Source organism: Polypterus senegalus, chromosome 18, assembly GCF_016835505.1.
Source record: "Polypterus senegalus isolate Bchr_013 chromosome 18, ASM1683550v1, whole genome shotgun sequence".
NCBI lineage: Eukaryota > Metazoa > Chordata > Cladistia > Polypteriformes > Polypteridae > Polypterus > Polypterus senegalus.
The window spans coordinates 15,258,150-15,276,399 of record NC_053171.1 but is presented as its reverse complement, the minus strand read 5'-3'; the positions used below and the strand labels follow the sequence as shown (position 1 = coordinate 15,276,399).

At 40.4% G+C, this 18,250-nt stretch overlaps 1 protein-coding gene across 1 annotated transcript in view; it reads right to left on the bottom strand.

Moving 5' to 3' along the window:
* The window catches only part of aspg (asparaginase homolog (S. cerevisiae)), a 152,059-nt gene that overhangs the window by 34,111 nt on the left and 99,698 nt on the right, over nucleotides 1–18,250 (bottom strand). The window contains exons 12-13 of the mRNA XM_039741427.1: nucleotides 12,405–12,500; nucleotides 4,743–4,906 (exon numbers count right to left, since the gene is read on the bottom strand). Of these exons, the coding sequence (XP_039597361.1) occupies nucleotides 4,743–4,906; nucleotides 12,405–12,500 (260 nt within the window). The remainder of the gene's footprint in view (nucleotides 1–4,742; nucleotides 4,907–12,404; nucleotides 12,501–18,250) is intronic.

The window sequence follows — 18,250 nt, the reverse complement described above, 5'->3', positions numbered from 1 at the left end:
TAAATAGGTGGGCCTACTTGTAATAAACTGGCACAGAGTGTATCATATCCTAATAAGCAGACCATTAATTTAAAACCTTATTGCTGCTAGTTTAGTCCTTACCTCTGACTCCTTCTATGTCCACAATCAAATCACTTAACTGGCCTGTGCTATCATTTTAAAACATTTTCAAATCTGCTGATTCCAATCCGGGGTCACATGGCCAGAGCCTACAGTGTCAGTGTGAGCAGGGCAGGGCACGGCATAGACCTGAACAGGGGTGCCAGTTCATTAGAGGGGCTATTACTGCACACACACACCCCATATTTGGCCACTGAAGGCTAGCTGATTAATCTAAAGCTCACATCTTTGAGGATATGGGAAGAAAACCAATGTAAACATGGTGTTAATACAATCTTAACACGGACAATGAACAGCTAGAATTTAGTGACCTGGAAGATGGATCTGTGAATCAGAATCACTAGCAACTGCATTATTATGTCATCCACCAATGTAAATGGGAACAAGTATACTTTTTTGCTATAATTAACCACTTTCTCACCTCCACATGTGTTTTCTTCTAGGAGGTGTCAGTGATGGGTAAAGTCTCTTCCAGTTATCATAAACAATTGCAGAATCACAAAAGACGAGCTTCTGTAGTTTCCCGTTGTATTCAGATTTCAAAATAAAAAATAAAAAATCCTTGCCTGAGTTAATATCTTTCACACGGATATGGAAATGGATCCAAAGAATCAAAGTAGACCCTTTTGTTAAAAGCCATGGTAGCAGTTATCTTTGTAGCCAGCCCTTTAAATTAGATGAGTACATAAAGTTTATGTGGTGCCTTAAGGTTAATGCTGTGCCAATACTTTTTTAGTTGGGACAACTTGGATTTCATACTGACGTGGGGATTGGGTTTTTAAAGGGCAAGTGCTTGTCTCAGATTTAATGTGTGTGTGTCTGCGCTGATGGAAAACAGCACACCAGGTGCCTTCTCGATGAAACACCACTATGCAATGGCACCTGCTCCTCGGACTGTACATACAATTTAATACAACTGCAATGTGAAAAAATTATTTTTTTTCTAACAATATGAATCATAAGTTTAAATGCTGTATGTCCATGCATTTAATGTCAAGATCTTTCTAACTCACATACAGTCAGTCAGTCATTCTCCAACTCACTATATCCTAACACAAGGTCAAGGGGGTCTGTTGGAGCCAATCCCAGCCAGCACAGGGCACAAGGCAGGAACAAACCCCGGGCAGGGTGCCAGCCCACCACAGGGCACACACACACACACACACATATAGCACACGCTAGGGACAATTTAGAATCGCCAGTACACCCAAACCTGCATGTCTTTGAACTATGGGAGGAAACCCACGCAGGCACAGGAAGAACATGCAAACTCCACGGAAGGCCAACCCAGGTCTCCTAACTGCAAGGCAGCAGCGCTAGCACTGCGCCACTGTACTGCCCTAACTCACATACAGTACAACAAATATAAAAATAAAGCTATGAAAACATGCAGAGATTAATGGTCGCTAAATAAAAAAATGGATCAAGTATGATTATTTTACCAGACTACAGCTAATTCACCTCGTTTGTTCTGTATTACAATACACCAACATCTGTCGATACGGGGCAGGCCAACGATTAATTAAAAAAAAAAAAATCCACCATATTTGCATACCAAAGAATAAATAAACTTAAACTGGTAATTATAAAATAATTCACCCACAAACATTTTACAGTCTCTGTGTCCAGTTTTGATATTTTGTTGTGAAGTGCGTCTCAACAACACTTCTTACATTGCAAAAAAAAAATACATTTTTGGAAGTGGAAGTATATAAGTGGAATAAACACAATCAACTACTGGCAAACTAACAGGAATTAGATTTACCCTTCAAAGTGTCACCTCTGAATTTAGTGAGAAGGAATAATTGCAAAGCTTATTTAGCTTGTGTATCACTACAGAAAGCTTCTAATAAAGGCGGTCCCTAACAGAAAAGATGCCATTTCGTTAAAGAGCTGAAAAATGAATCGGCCAACAAACCAGCTTTGAAACACCAGCATGCATTATTCTAGCTTGTGTCTCTTTTCATTGGATTCTTGTTTGCTTACAAATTTCCTTGAAAGACATGCTACGCAAGATAGATTGATTGATTGACTAATGAATTAATGGATTTATTTATTAGTTTGCCATTAAAAACATGGCCTTACTGCTAGCAATAAATCCAGAAAACAGCCCAGTAATACGCAACCCTAACAGGAAAGGAGCAACGTGCTCGAAAATGAGAGGGAATGGCATCCAGCTATAACGCCTACCAGGCCTGCCAGCCTAGCAATAGTTATAAAGAAATAAATAAATACATAAAAGTGAGGAAAAGGCCCTCTAGTTACTGCGATCCACACTGTCTAGAAAAGCCAACAAACCCACATTAAGGATACAGTGGAAATCTGATGTTTACATATTAGGGTGAATTCTTTAAAACTCTAATTACAATCCCCCCCACAAAGATTTTATACTGACAAACTATAAATTTGGCATATCGTTTAAGTCATCAACTTTGTTTAGGGCAAATGTAATTTTTCCAACAATGTCCACAGACTGAATATTTCACTTTTTATTAAATACATCACATTTCCCGTTGATCACAAGTTCACATACACGTTGTTAATATTTGGTAGCATTGCTTGGTGTTTTTATCTGTTTGGAGGGCCCATTTGTGACTGAGCCTCAAGTTCCTTGCTGAGCTCTTGTGATGTTGCTGCAGTATATCTACATAATGTTCCTTCCTTGAGATGTTTTATGAAGTGCATCACTACCTCCTGCAGCAAAGCACCCCCACAACATGACTCTCTCACCCCCATGCTTGATGGTTGGGATGGGGTTCTTTGGCTGGCAAGCCTCACCCTTCTTCCTCCAAGCATAATGATGGTTATTATGCCCACCCAAACAGTTTAATCTTGAATTCATCAGACCAGAGGACATTTCTCCAGAAGGTAAGATCTTTGTCCCCATGTGCCATTGCAAACTGCAGTCTGGCTTTGTTATGGCAGCTTTGGCGCAGTGGCTTCTTCCTTGCTCAGCAGCCTTTCAGGTTATGTTGAGACAGGATTCGTTTTTACTGTGGATACACAGCAGTTACTTGTCTACCATTTTCCTCTAGCATCTTCACAAGGTCTTTTGCTGTTGTTCGGGGATTTCAGTTGCACTTTTCGTGCCAAAGTATGTTCTTCTCTGGGAGACAGAATGTGTCTCCTTCCTGAGTGGTATAATGGCTGTGTGGTCCCATGGTGTTAATACTTATGTCCTATTGTTTGTACAGATGAAGGTGGAACCTTCAGGCATTTGGAGATTGTTCCCAAGGATGAACCAGATTGGTCGAGGTCCACAATTATTTTTTCTGAGGTCTTGGCTGATTTCTTTTATATGTCAACCAAAGAGGCAATGAGTTTGATGGTAGGCCTTAACATCCATCCAAATATTGACTCCAATTAGGCTAATTGGCTATCGGAAGCTAATTGTCTAATTAATGTCACTTTCTGGAATTTTCCAAGCTGTTTAAAGGCACAGTTAACAAAGTGTAATAAAAAGTGAAATACTCCATCTGTGAACGTCGTTGGAAAAAATGAATTTTGCACTGCACAAAGTAGATGTCTTAAACCAGGGGTGTCGAACTTCAGTCCTGGAGGGCCGCAGTGGCTACAGGTTTTCATTCTAACCATCTTCTTAATTAGTGACCAGTGTTTGATGCTAATTAACTTCTTTAGCCTTAGCTTTAATTAGCTTGACTCAGGCCCCTTAGTTGTTTTTTCCTTAATTAGCAGCCGGACAGTAATGAGACATAAAACAAGCAGGACATGACCAGCTCACATGTACCCATCAAACAAAATCTCCCAATAAAGATGAAGGTCTCAGTAAGGTTGATCCCTCTGGTTACCAAAACATTTTAGTAGTTCTTAGAAAAAAACAGAATATCAACAGTTTTGGAAATGTCTGCTGTGGCAAAAAGAGAGCAGCAACAAGCCATGGAATTGAATAATGGGTTTAATTAACAGCAGGAATCAGCTTCTCATTAAGGAACTGGTTGGAGTTTGAAGCTCCAATTTAGCTGGTCATCTGTTGGCTCCTTTCATGTCTCATTTCTGTTTGGCTGTCATTTAATGAAGAAAAGAATCAATTCAGAAGACAATCCTTAAAAACAGGGCTATTAAAATAGAGGGAAAAGAAGTTAATTAGCAGTGAAAACTGGACACTGATTGGGAAAAGGGTTAGAAAGAAAACCTGCACCCACTGCGGCCCTCCAGGCCTGGAGTTTGACACCTGTGTCTTATGATATGCCAAATTTATAGTTTGTTAGTATAAAATCTGTGGAAGATTATAAAGTGAGTTTTAAAGAATTCACCCGAAGTGTATGGAAATGTCCGACTTCAACTGTGCAAGATTAAAGAAACTGACTTCCTGCAATTATTTAGCTATACCAGCAAGCTTATGTATAATGGATACTGGCTTCTACTTATATCTAAGCTTGGTCATCCAGTTTGGCAGTACTGGGAAAAAAGGGAGGGAATGCTTCCAAATGACATTTCAGCTGTGCGTACTTGAATACAAGAAGAACGGCCTCCTAGTAACAAATGACTAAAGACACTCTGCTTACGGTTTCAGGCAAGTCGGCAATGGTTTTAAACTTGACACTGCATCTTTATGCAGAACTCAGACAAGCAGAATGATTGCTGCGTGTGTGCAGCTTTACCTAAACTTAACAGCGTTCTTGAGAGGCGTGTCACCAAAGCGATCCTTGGCATAGACAGTTGCTCCGTGACTGAGCAGGTACTGGACACACTTGAGATGACCCTCACAGGCGGCAACGTGAAGTGGCGTCCGTCCATCATAATCCTCACTGCTCAGATTACCACCCTGAAATCACAAACACAAGAACAAGGGTGTTTGACAGAGCCAACAAAATGCGCACACATCACTGCAGACAGGATTCTAGATTACTCCAATCACAGCAACTTCATTGACGTTCACACAAAAAGTATGTTGGTAGGCTTTGATAATCTGTCACAAAACCATTAACTCACCCAGCTTTCCAGTTCAATTTAATGCAATTAGTGGTCTTTCTGACAGAAATGACTTTAAGGTTCTCAGCAAAAGTTCAGCTACAAAAGTGAATCTAGGCCATAGTTATCGAGTATAACAGCACCCAGAAAATAAAAGCACTACTGTAACAGAGAATTCAGATAAAGCTTTAAAACAAGTGATGCATAAAAAGAGCCAATCAAAAATGAAAAGATGCATAATTTAAAGAAAGGAAGGTAAAATTAAGTAAGTACAAGGGTAAATCAAAAGGATAAGGAATTCTGGAAATTACTCAGTAATTGCCATAGACAGAAGCTGACGTAATACAAAACATTTGTAATGGCTTATGGGTAACACATAGCGAGGTGCTCTGCCTTTAGTTAGTTGAAGTGAAGTTCAAATAAACTTGGACACTTGCTGTGGGATCGGACCATTACTGAACAACGCACCATAATGAGATTTCTTTTGGCACATTGGGGGTAACCTGCACAAATTCACCAAAAGATGTTGGCTTAGTACAAAAATGAAAGCAGCAAGACTCTATGAAACATCCATGAATGGGGTAGAAAGGTTTGAAGCAGGAAGAACAAGTGTAGCTGACGAAACTCGATGCAGTGCACTGTTCAACAATGGTCCAATCCCGCAGTGGAGCGTCCATATCATTTGACATTGGCTTCAAATAAACTGTGTTGTGCATGTTCGTACTACCCATAAGGCATAAGGAACATGTTGTATTGTTTCAGCTTCTATTCATTGTGGGAAACTTCGTAATTTTACAGTGTCAGGGATGCCGGGGCAACGACCCAGCCGGGACACCGCGAGGGACCGGGAGAGGGCCGGAGCCCACCCTGGATCATGTGGGGGCCGCCTTCCTAGTTGCTCTGGGGGCCACGGGTACAAAGCATGGAAGCTCCACCCTGTAGGGGCCCGTGGTCACCGCCAGGAGGTATCCCAATGCCTTGGGGACCTGTTACCCCAGCACTTCCGCCACACCAGGAAGTGCTGGGGGGAAGATTTAGGGCAGCACCCGGAGAGCTGCCGGGAGGACAGCCGGCACTTCCGCCACGCTAGGGCGTGGCCAGAGGAGGAATGCCGGGAACACCTGGGGCTCATCCGGGGACTGTTTAAAAGGGGCCGTCTCCATTCATTCAGCGCTGGAGTCGGGAGGAGGAAGGACGAAGCACAGAGGAGGTGTGGAGGCGGCCCAAAGAAAGGCATTTGTGGCCAGGACTTTGTTTGGGGTTTTGTGCACTATTTTGGACTGGGTCTTATTTACACAACTATTTACAACAATATGGTCACTAAACGTGTGGTGGTTGAGTTACAACATGTCCGCCTGTCTGTGCCCGGGACGCGTCCACACCAGTTACCTCTACTTTCTGATTTACCCTCATAAAATAACCGAGTATAAAAAAAGCTAAGGTATGTATGGGAAATACATATACACAAATGAACAATTTAGTCGATCTGGCCCAAAATAAATACTTTAAAAAAGTTACTTGAAATAATACTATAATGCATAAAAAAAGATGCAGGTTTAAAATTATAAGTAATGCTGCTATAACTGACTTTGCACAATTCTATTGTATAACAATGATTGGAATAAACTGTTAAATATAAAAACAAAGCAGCAAATGAAAAATGTAAGAGGAAACACTTATCAAACAAAACATTTCAAAACTAAACACAAGAAAGTAAAATACCAAATACAATAATAAAACAGGAGAACTGTAACAACTAAATGACACTACAATAAAATAAGTGATCAACGTTTCAGGCTCACAGGTCCAAAGCCTCAGTCAAATCCCATGCCTGCTTGCTTTCTGTGTGGAGTTTGTACCTTCTCCTTGTTTTGTTGTCTAGACAGAAGCATTAGTGTTAGGTTAGCCAAAGATTCTAAATTGGACCCCTTATGTGGGAGTGGGTATTACAATTGGCTTGTGCGCCGTCCAAGATAAGTTTCTGCCTTGTGTCTGATTTTGTTAAGACAGCATCCAGCCCTCCTGCACCTTTAAAATGAGCTAACAGGATTTGAAAATATTGAAGTAAAAGGATATATTGAAGAATAAATACAAATTTAAAAAACAAAGAAATGCATTTAAAACCAAACAAAATTCAAAACCAAAAAATTCTAATTCAATTACAATAAAAACAGGATATAAAATGTTAAAAAAAAAAATAGAATAGGAAATGACTTAGGCAGGGGTAGTAAAAAAAAAAAAAAAAAAAGAGTAGTAATGCCACTAATGGTCAATATTGTTCAGTTTTTTGTTTTCATTTATCCCTTTATAAAATGACATCCGAATATGGAAAAAATAAAGGTAATGCCGTATATCGCGACTATGTGTGACAGAACAGGGGTGTCAAACTCCAATCCTGGAGGGCCGCAGTGGCTGTAGGTTTTCATTCCAACTATCTTCTGAATTAGTGACCAGTTGTTGCTGCGGATTACTTCTTTTAATTAACTTGACTCATGCCCTTTAGTTATTTCTTTTTCCTTCATTAGCAACTAAATAATAATGGGACACAAAACAAGCCGCCACATCACACAATATCTGAAAATAAAGAAAGGTGAAGGTCTCAGTAAAGTTGATCACTCAACTCACCAAAACACTTTGACGATGTTCTCATAAAAAACAGAAAATCAACAGTTTTGGAAATGTCAGCTGTGGCAGAATGAGAGCAACAACAAGCCGCGGAATTAAATAACGAGTTTAATTAACAGCAAGAATTGGCTTCTCATTAAGAAACTGGTTAGAGTTTGAAGCCCCAGTTTAGCCGGTCATCTGATGGCTTGTTTCACGTCTCATTTCTGTTTGGCTGCATTGTAATGAGGAAATGAATCAATTCAGAGGACTGAATCCTTCTAACAGGGCTATTAAAATGTGAATTAGCAGTGAAAACAGGTCACGGATTAGGAAAAGGGTTAGAATAAAAACCTGTAGCCGCTGCGGCCCTTCAGGCCTGGAGTTCGACACCTGTGTCTTAGAAGAACAGCAGCACCGGAACATCTAGAGCCTGGGACAGCAGTTGAGAAAGTGCACCAGCATCACCTTATTTCTACTGGTTATCCAAAAGATAATGTAACATTAACAGCCATGCAGATAGTCTAATAAAAACTTCCAAAAATGATGAGTTAACATATACAATCTCTGACTTCCGTGGCTGCATATTAACACATGGTAAATAGACAAATTAAATAACCAATTAGTTTAAAGATTGGGGTTTGGAGTTCATCTTTGGGGTTACAGGCCAAATTACCACTCCAGTTGACAGAGACAGCAGTGAGATGTTTGAATGTCCCAGTGCTCCTGTCCACTATCTTATCTTTCGCTGGAACTCTTAATTGCTAAGTATTAATAAAGAACAAATCCACCTCCAAATGTGGGTGGCAGTCCTATCCACAGTAAATAGAAATTTAGGCATATTGAAGTCTGCTTGTAGTCTTTCTCACTCTAAATTTGGCCTGAATCAGGTATCAGGTTTCATTTTAGCATCACAAAGTGGTCTATTTCACAGGGAGTAGCAAATAAACTGACCATGTAGAACAAAATAAAGAGATTCACCCAGCACATTTTGCAGAGCTGAAGGCAGAGCACTATGAAGGTGCAGCAGCAGGTTGGTCAGGTTCTACTAGGCCAGCAGGCACAGCCCACATGCTGTCTCTCACCACGCCAGTCAGTCACCTACTTACAGCTTCTTGGGTTACACTGTGACAGTTGACAGAGATGTCACCATGGTGTCACAGTGACACACCTTGGCACAGCCCAAAAGACTTATTAAAATGGCCATGGCTTTCCTTTCACTTTCTTTAAAACAGTGTTTATTCAGGAGAAGAATGGCGGAGGAAATTCCATAGTAACACACAAAAAACAATAAAGACTATTGTATGTACTAAACTGAACATTGGGTGCCCCAGCTATCAGGTCAAATTTTAAATCCATTACAAAATGCTTCCTTTTGGTGTTATACCTCCAACAAACAGCCAATGTCAAAACTGGCCTCTTGACTAAAACACATTTATATTTTTTGATAGTGAAAAGGGCAAAACTAAAATTGTCCAGTCACTAACTGCTTGTCTTTTACTTAAAAGAGGTTTCCCAGATTTATAATGAAGTACCAGTACTCAATAACAAAGAAACAATACCACAGCCCCAGAAAAAAAGAAAAATGAAAGGACAATAAACAGTGTGAAGCTTTTATGGCAATAATCTGGGAAGAGCGACACTGTAACAGGGCATGGCACATCACAGGCTAGAGAAGAGTGAACCTTGCCTGTTAGCTTATTACAACATCATAAAGTATACTGTTAGATTTTACTAAACCCATCTAGAATGGAGGAGACTCTGTTAGGAGGGGCAGCAACTTTAAACATCTTGAAGTGTTGACTTAATGGCTCCCAACTCATGAGTGGAAGTGGGCCACCACAAAACCAGCATACTGCTCCGGGTGCTGCTTGTATACTGGGTGTTGTGTACTATTGTTCTCCATCACTTCCTCTACAGGGCTTTTTCTTCACTGCTTTTGTGCTGAGGCTTTAATTTTCTGCGATTTCTCTTGATATGCTTGCTACGTATCTTCTTCAGATCCCCCGTGCATGATTTTCTATGAATTAGGTCTGGATTTTGAGCATTTTTTGGTATCCATGTGGCAGTCAATGCATTTGAATTACCCCAGTAATACCTGACTGGTTCCAGCAGTATTGTCTCACTAGGTAGAAAAAAAATCTCCTAGTGACACACTAAGGATCTGCTAAAGACACCTCACTCGGAATACTTCCAGTTTCCTTGCCTGCTGCTGCTGAAACGTCTACAACACTGCACAATATAGCAGCACTGATAGAAACATACTGTAGATAAAAAAACGAACATTTTAGTTGGACGTAAATGGTTTAAGATAACTCTAACTTTAGACACTACAGTCAGTCTTAAGTCTCGACTATGGAAGAGGACTAAGTCTTTGTGAAGGATCTCTAAATAGATATCTCTCAATGAAATCTACCACATTCAGGGTTGCCAACATTTTGGTTTAAGTGGCAAACTTATGCTAGGACTCTGATATGAAGTCCACTAAACGGTCAAAATCAACAATAAAAACTTGTAATTATAAAATAGCCATTATGTTCTTAGAGACTCACTGATGACCTTTCTTGGGAACAACACATCTTGAGTACTGTCACATAGGGCTCTCCAATACTTCTCAGATCTCTGATGAACGGCTGAAAGTTTTCTTGTGTGCTCACCACCTTCTATAGGGGAGAGTGGAGTTTCACAGTCCCTGTCTACATAACTTCCTGGTGCTTCACCTGCTGAGCTCAACGCCATAAAGCACTACAGGATGACGGAGTTGACAAAAATATCAATGGCACTCAGCTACCTTTTGTTCAGTACGTGTTACTAAAGACCACTACTCTCCATAAGAAAACACACCATCACATTCAGCCAGGTCATAAGGCTACACCACAGCTGATCAGAAAGACAACTGCATGAATGTTTCTTAGTGTGTCCAACGTGATTGTTCTTCCACTTTTACAGGGGCCAATTTCAAGGGGACACTGTGGGCAATGTTTGTTGTGCACAGTTTCACAGGTCCAGGCATTTGACTAGGCCAGTTCATAACCCTCCATTCCTTTAATTTGATTTAGTAGTTTGCTTTGAATTACTATCATGTTAAAATGTCCATTTCTGGTGTCAACTTCAACTTCTGCACAGATGGCCTTGCATTTTCCTCAAGCAAACTTTGCTATGATGCACAATTCATGGCTGACTTGATGACTTTGAGCTGCCCAGGCTCTGAGGCATCAAAGCAATCTTAAGCTATAACATTTCCACCATAATGGACAACAGTTGGTAGGATCTTCTCCTGACATTTGCGCCCTGGTCTGTGCCAAACATGTCTACTGTTACTGTATCCAAACAACCCTATCTTTGATTCATCTTTTCAGAGCACATTGTTGCAGAAGGTCAGGCCTTTTTTTTAGATGTTTAACATCAAACTGTAGTCTTTCTTTAGTGGACAGAAAAGGTTTTCTCCTGGCACACCTCACAAACAGATCAAATTTGTGTATTCCTTTCTGATGTTAGATGTACACACTTGGACACCAACTGCTACATGGGTTACTTGCAGATCTTGAAATGCAATTCTGGGGTTCTTGAAGACTTCTTTTAGTATCAAAAGGTCAAATCTTGGAATAAATTTGCTGGGCCAGCCAGTCCTGGACAAACTAGCAAGTTGTTTGAAATCTACGCCACTTGTTGATAAGATCCTTATGATGCAATGATTGATTTCAGATAATTTGCCAATCTCTATAAATTCCTTGAAAGACTTATAGGCCTCCACAGCCTTCTTTCTGAGGGCCTTAGAGAGCACTTTTGGTCTTGGTCTGATGACACCACACACGTCAGTAGCAAAGAGAACATTAGACACCAGATATCTGTGGTTTAAAACAGACAGGTTATACCTGCATTGTACTTCCTAAGGAGGTTTGAATCATTTGCACCTAATCGGGAACACCTAATACTAATTTTATGAATTTTAAGTGGTGATAAGTGTAGGGCGGTTGTGCTTACGTTTTCCATGTGACAAATCTACACATTTGTTAACTTCGATTATGAAAATGAATAAACCACATCAGTTTTATGCGTCACTTGTCTGAGTATATCACCTTTACTTGTAGATATTGTTTGCATGAAAATTTAATGTTTGTCTGTTCAAGTATGTTAAAAAAAAGTCAATAGTTTCCACGGGGTTACTTACTTTTTCACATGAATGTTACTGCCAAAGTCGGCACCAAGGCTGTCTCAAAGATATTATTTCCTGTCAAATTTGATATTAAATTACCGTAAGCTTTCTCAACTGGAACCCAACTTTCCATTGGTTTAAATGTGTTTGTTTTACTATATATGGAAATTATAATGTTAGGATCAAATATTCCACCTTGTGTTTTCAAGAGATATACCCAATTTACTTAGGCACTACTAAAAATCAATCATACTACTTCCAGAGTGATGCGTCTGTTTGTTAGGGTGCAAGTAAATAACTTTATTAGCAATGTTAAATGCTAGAAGCTAATTGACTTTGAATAAAGCACCTAATTAGTGTTCATAAGGAAAATTATTTTAAATTTTTTGTCCATAATGTCCTGTAGTATTTTTCTGCTACAAATCTCACCTTTATGTAGGGACCGGACACATTAGCTTTTATTTTGAAACCATCCTTGTGTTTTACACATTTTATTTACTTTTCATGTTTCTTCAAGCTGGTGTATACCTGCACATGCAAAACCAAGTAAGTGAATAAGTGGAAAATAAAGATGACAGCATGAAGAGATTACCATTTCAAGAATGGCTTCCAGTGCATTGATATCTCCAGTTTTCGCTGCAGCACAGGCAAGAGCAGGTGTCAAAGCATCACGGACAGCTTCCAGCTCCTGTATGGTCAAAAAAAAAAAAAATAAACTCAAGAAATGTAATCAAGGACACACCACCCTAAAGAGAGAACATATACCTTAAGTATCACCACTTAATAAGAATGACTCAATAGAAGTATTAAGAGACACGTGTCTGACGCCACAGACCTAAACAGCAGGTACACCACCCATACCTGGTTATTCCTTCTATGAAAAGACGGATGGAAGTGTTAAGCCAACAAAATGACTGCCTAATCAAAGGAGACTCTCATACAACTCAAGGAGCCACAGATGTTTACACCAATCCCAAGTCTCAGACAAATTGAAAGCATTAGGGGATGTGTTTCTAACACCAGGGATCTAAGAAAATGAGAATCTCTCTGTCCACTTGCACTTCCTCTCTGAAATGTTTAGTGGTTAAATAATAAACTGATTCTGTCCATTCAGATGAACAGACCTACAACTGTTACTCTGGGACCACAGACGGGCTCATCCTCATCACAAGAGAATGGCTAAATACAAAGAATAGGCTCTTCAACTCAAGAAGCTCTAAAGCCCATTTCACACTAATATGTCAGCTCAGGCTGATATCCACACTTTTCCGGCCCACAATTAAAGACATAGCACCAGAAGAAGATATGTACAACCAACGGCACTAATAGCTTTAAAGTATGCCCTATAAACTCAGGGATTTAAACTTCAGTAGATTAGAAAGCTATGTGGAGTAGCTTCAAAATTCTCAGAGATGCCAGTAAAAGTTAAAACGGAAGCCAGGAAAAGCTGCTTTCTTTAAACAAATAAGTGAGGGAATCATGAAAATGCTATATATCATTTAGTTAAACTAAAGACCCGGACACCTTTTTGGAATTACATGGATGAGATATCAAGACATCTAAGCTACTAGGGTCCCAAAAGAGTTGATGAATTGAATGGTTTTATTTCATCGGGAAAAATCTCATTTATACTAATAAAAGGCAAAGCCCTCACTGACTCAGTCACCCACACATCACTAAATTCTCCAACTTCCCGTGTAGGTAGAAGGCTGAAATTTGGCAGGCTTATTCCTTATAGCTTACTTAGAAAAGTTAAGCAGGTTTCATTTCGAAGTTCTACACGCAACGGTCATAACGGTCGACAACGTCCGCCATGTTGAACTTTGTTATTTATGGCCCCATCTTCATGATATTTGGTAGCCGGCTTCCCTGCGCTAACCGAAACTGATGTACATACTTATTTCGATGGTATGATGCCACTGTCGGCCGCCATATTGGATTTTCCAAACGTCACTAATTCTCCAACTTCCCGTGTAGGTAGAAGGCTGAAATTTGCTACTTATTTCGGTGGTATGATGCCACTGCTGGCCGCCATATTGAACTTTTCAACAGTCTTTGTTACTTAAGGGCCCATCTTCAAGAAATTTGGTACCCAGGATCCCAACGCTAACTGAATCCTACTTACATACATATATACGTCCATAGCCTGCAGCTCGGTCACCGTGTGAGGCGGCGTTGGGTCTCCCATCCCAACGCCTCCCACGTTGTTGGCTGCCTGCCTATATAAGGCCATCCATTGCTCCAGTCTCTACATTCCCTTCCTTGCTTCGCCACGGAATTCACGTCTCCCTGCTGATAACTATAGCCTTTTTATTTAATCCACGGATTCTCCGCTGTTTTATTGTTAATTTATTATGATTATAGTTATTGTGTAGGTATTTTAGACTTACTTTACATTGTTCAGGTACCCATTTCCTTTATCATTCCAACCGTACCCCCATTAACATGTCTATTGAGGTGATCACCATCGATCAAAGAACTGTCACTTACCGAGTGGTTTCCATGCCTGGAGATGGCACCTGCCTTTTCCATTCTCTTTGTTACATATTGCACGGCCATATCAGGCTCACTCTTGATATCCGGAGGAACATTGTGTCTTATGTATTGAATGACTGGCACAGGTTCAAGGTGTGGACTGATGACGGTACAGGAGATAATTAGACTACACAGGAGCACTAGAAGAGTGAAATGCTTAAGCCCTTCACCTATGGTTCTGCATGTGAGTTGATGGCTGCCGCTGAATTGTTCGGTTGTCGCTTTCAAGTGTACCGAAATGGCCAAATATTTTACACCTTTGGACAACCACCAATGCCTCTTAAACATCTTAGATTGACAGATGACGATTTCAGTAGTGGACACTTTGATGTTTATGAATATTTAAACTCTCAAAAGCTGGATGTGAAGTTATCGATGAAACTGGTTGTATACTTACAACGCTTGACAGATGCCGAATGTCTCTTCAACACAAGTCCTACAAATACTGTCGTAACCGATTATGACAGCAGCAATTTAAGCTGTGAGATTTGAAACAAGATTACTGTTCACATGGCCAACTGTACGTTGCATGCTTAAGAGTAAGCTCTAATTAGGGTCTAATTGTCAACTCACAATGTGGTATACAAAGAGATCCTTAACAAATAATTATTGGTATATTTTCCCTCAGTTTAATAAGGTTTAATTTTCTTCTTAATAAAACTTTTAAGGCAGTACTTTGCCGCTGCGAAACGCGGGTATTTTGCTAGTATTCTCATAAAAGTTAACCTGGTGTCACACACATGTGCTTGGCAGTAAAGTAAAGGGACCAGAAAATGCCAATTCTATGCCAGGTTGCACTGAACCTCTCTCTTTTCTCTCCGCAGACCATACACGAGAAATCCTGCCTGTATCCAATTACACTCCAAAGATGTCACTTCCTGTCCCAGCCCTGAGGACATGACTTCCTTTGAACCGCCTATAAAAACCCGTCATCCTCCATACCTATACAGATTTTATGCAAACTTGAGCGTTTTGCAGTCAGGGGAACTATACGGTTGGCTGCCCCAAACCTTCGTTGTGTGTCCAGCTGGTTATTTCACACTGGGCTGGAGTCAACTCACTTTGCAAGGTAGATGATGAAAAATGCACCAAAGGCACACAAGCAGTACATCACATGACACACAAAGCGTCGACATCTCAACACCCTTGAATAGTTGGTTTCCTAATTTAAAACCGGATATAAATGCCATGAATCTGCTTTGTCAGATTGTTTTGAAAACCACTTGATCAAGTTGCAAGCCCAAGAGTCTTTTATGAGTGAACCACTCACTTTACAATCAACATTTGTCAGGTAAGGCAGATTCTTCAGGACTGACTCTCAGAACATTAACACAGAAACATCTGCCCTTCCAGGGACCATCCCACCATGTTAACTGACAAAGTATCTATGGCAAATGCCACTAAGGAAAAATGTAAGAATACTGAATCACCCAACTTTGGTCCCTTTGGCATACTCTGAAACCAGTGAATGATCATGCCCATTTTTAGAAAAGTTATTATATATTTATATAACAATAATATTTAATAATAAAATGTATTTATATATTACCCAGGATGCCAATTTCAGTGACACAGGAAGGTATGAGCAGGAAATGAACCAGTACCTAAAGGGTTTAAAGTCCAGTAGATTAGCCCCTACACCACAGAGATTGGCAATAATGGTAACCAATTGTAAATGGTAAACCCATTTCTGACCAAGAATCACCTTACAAAGCTTTCCAGAGCTACAATAGTAATACATGTTTGCTTTTCAGTTCAGATATAATTATGGAGTCAGCAGTTCATCATCATGCAAAAAAGTAATTTCTCTTATAAAAAATCAACCCCAATCTGGAAGGAAAATTTTGTTTATTGTTCTCCAAAAATCACAGAACATGCACTTCATCAAAAATGATTGACTGTCATTGTCATAAGGGAGTGCAAAAACATCCTTTAATACTGCACATGGCCGCTGTTCTTCAGGGAGAGCCGAGGTGTCTTCAGAAGTCCTCTAAATGGCAGGATCACTCTGCTTGGGTCTGTCCAGCTTTCAGAAAGAAACCAAAACAGATTTCTCAGCTCACCCCATCGCCATAATGTTCTTATCAAGGTTGCTACTATTATTGGCAGCACTATATGACTTACTGCAGATCCATCAGTTCCAGTACTGCTTTGGCTCTAAGGCACACAGGCCTAATGTGACCTACGACACTGCAGAGGTAGGCTACAAACCTGCTGCTTACATGTTAGGGCACTGTTAAGGTAATTCTTCAATTATATGGAGGTAGAAGAAAGGGTAACAGAAAAGAAAGAACAGCTGAAGAGAGTGGCAGCTGTGCTTTGTATGTTGGCATCACTTTGACATGTGCAATAGCACAAGCCATCTTTTTGAATGGCTGCATGTCTTTTATCATAATTATACACAGACTCCATCAATAACAGCAACTTATTCTAAGAAGTCAGTGAAAAGACTGATGGAAACGTTATGAAGCTGAAGAGCCAATGACAAGGACAATGACCCAGACTATTTTAAGAGCACTGCTTGATGAAGCGTTTGATGGACACCTTGTAAATCGTAACAGAAGACTCTCTGTAAGGAAAAACATTAAGCCAGTCCCCAAGAAGGGACTAAGCATATAGACCAGGGGTGTAAAACTCCGGGTCTGGAGGGGCGCAGTGGCTGACGGTTTTCATTCTAACCCTTTTCCTAATCAGTGACCAGTTTTCACTGCCAAATAACTCCTTGTCCCTTCATTTTAATAACCCTGTTTTTAAGGATTCAGTCCTCTGAATTGATTCTTTTCTTCATTAAATGACAGCCAAACACAAATGAGATGTGAAATGAGCCAAAAGATGACCAACTAAACTGGGATTTCAAACTTCAACTAATCTCTTAATGAGAAGCCGATTCTTGCTGTTAATTAAACCCGTTATTTAATTCCACGGCTTGTTGCTGCTCTCATTCTGCCACAGCAGACATTTCCAAAACTGTTGATTTTTCTGTTTTTTCTAAGAACACCGTCAAAATGTTTTGGTGACCTGAGAGATCAACTTTACTGAGACCATCACCTTTCTTTATTTTCAGATATTGTGTGATGGGCACAGGTGAGCTGGTCATGTGATGGCTTATTTTGTGTCTCCTTATTGTTTGGCTGCTAATTAAGGAAAAAGAAACAACTAAGGGATCTGAGTCAAGTTAATTGAAACAAAGGCAAAAGAAGGTAATTAGCTGTCAATACTGGTCACTAATGAAGAAGACGGTTAGAATAAAAACCTGCAGCCACTGTGGCCCTCCAGAACCGGAGTTCGACACCTGTGATATAGACAAAGACCATGTATAGCATGCCTTGGCACATTTCCTGTGTTTTTTTTATGCTAAACCCCCACAGATGGTCTTGCTGGGGTGATGACAAATCAGGCCGAGCAAACTGAAGTTGTCCACTTCTAGGGCATCATAATCACTACTGTTTAGGTGTTTAGCAATGCACAAGGGAGATCCCTGCGTGGTGCTGGTCTTGGGCTCACTCAGAAGCAGGCCATGTCTGTAGACATACTGCGGCACAGACTGTCACCATTTAGTAAACTGTAGTTGAAGACAATCACAACTGTTGTGAAGGAGGTAGAAGAGGTAATGATAGGACAGAACATGGTATTCAGCAAACAAACCAATGGGTTTGGTGTGGGGAAGAGGGTGGCAATAGTGTGCCAGGGGCATGGTCGCCCCCAGGATGGCACTGGGCCAGAAAGAGACTAGTGGCAGCAGGATGGACTTGGCAGATGCAAGTATGGAAGCACAGGGACAATTAAGGGGCGGTATGTCCTTTATGTATGTCTCAGAAGGGCATTAATCAAGGACAGCAGAATAAATGGGAGTGAGATGGGCCTCAGCCTAGATCCCCTCTGTCACTTCAGCCCGCATGATGT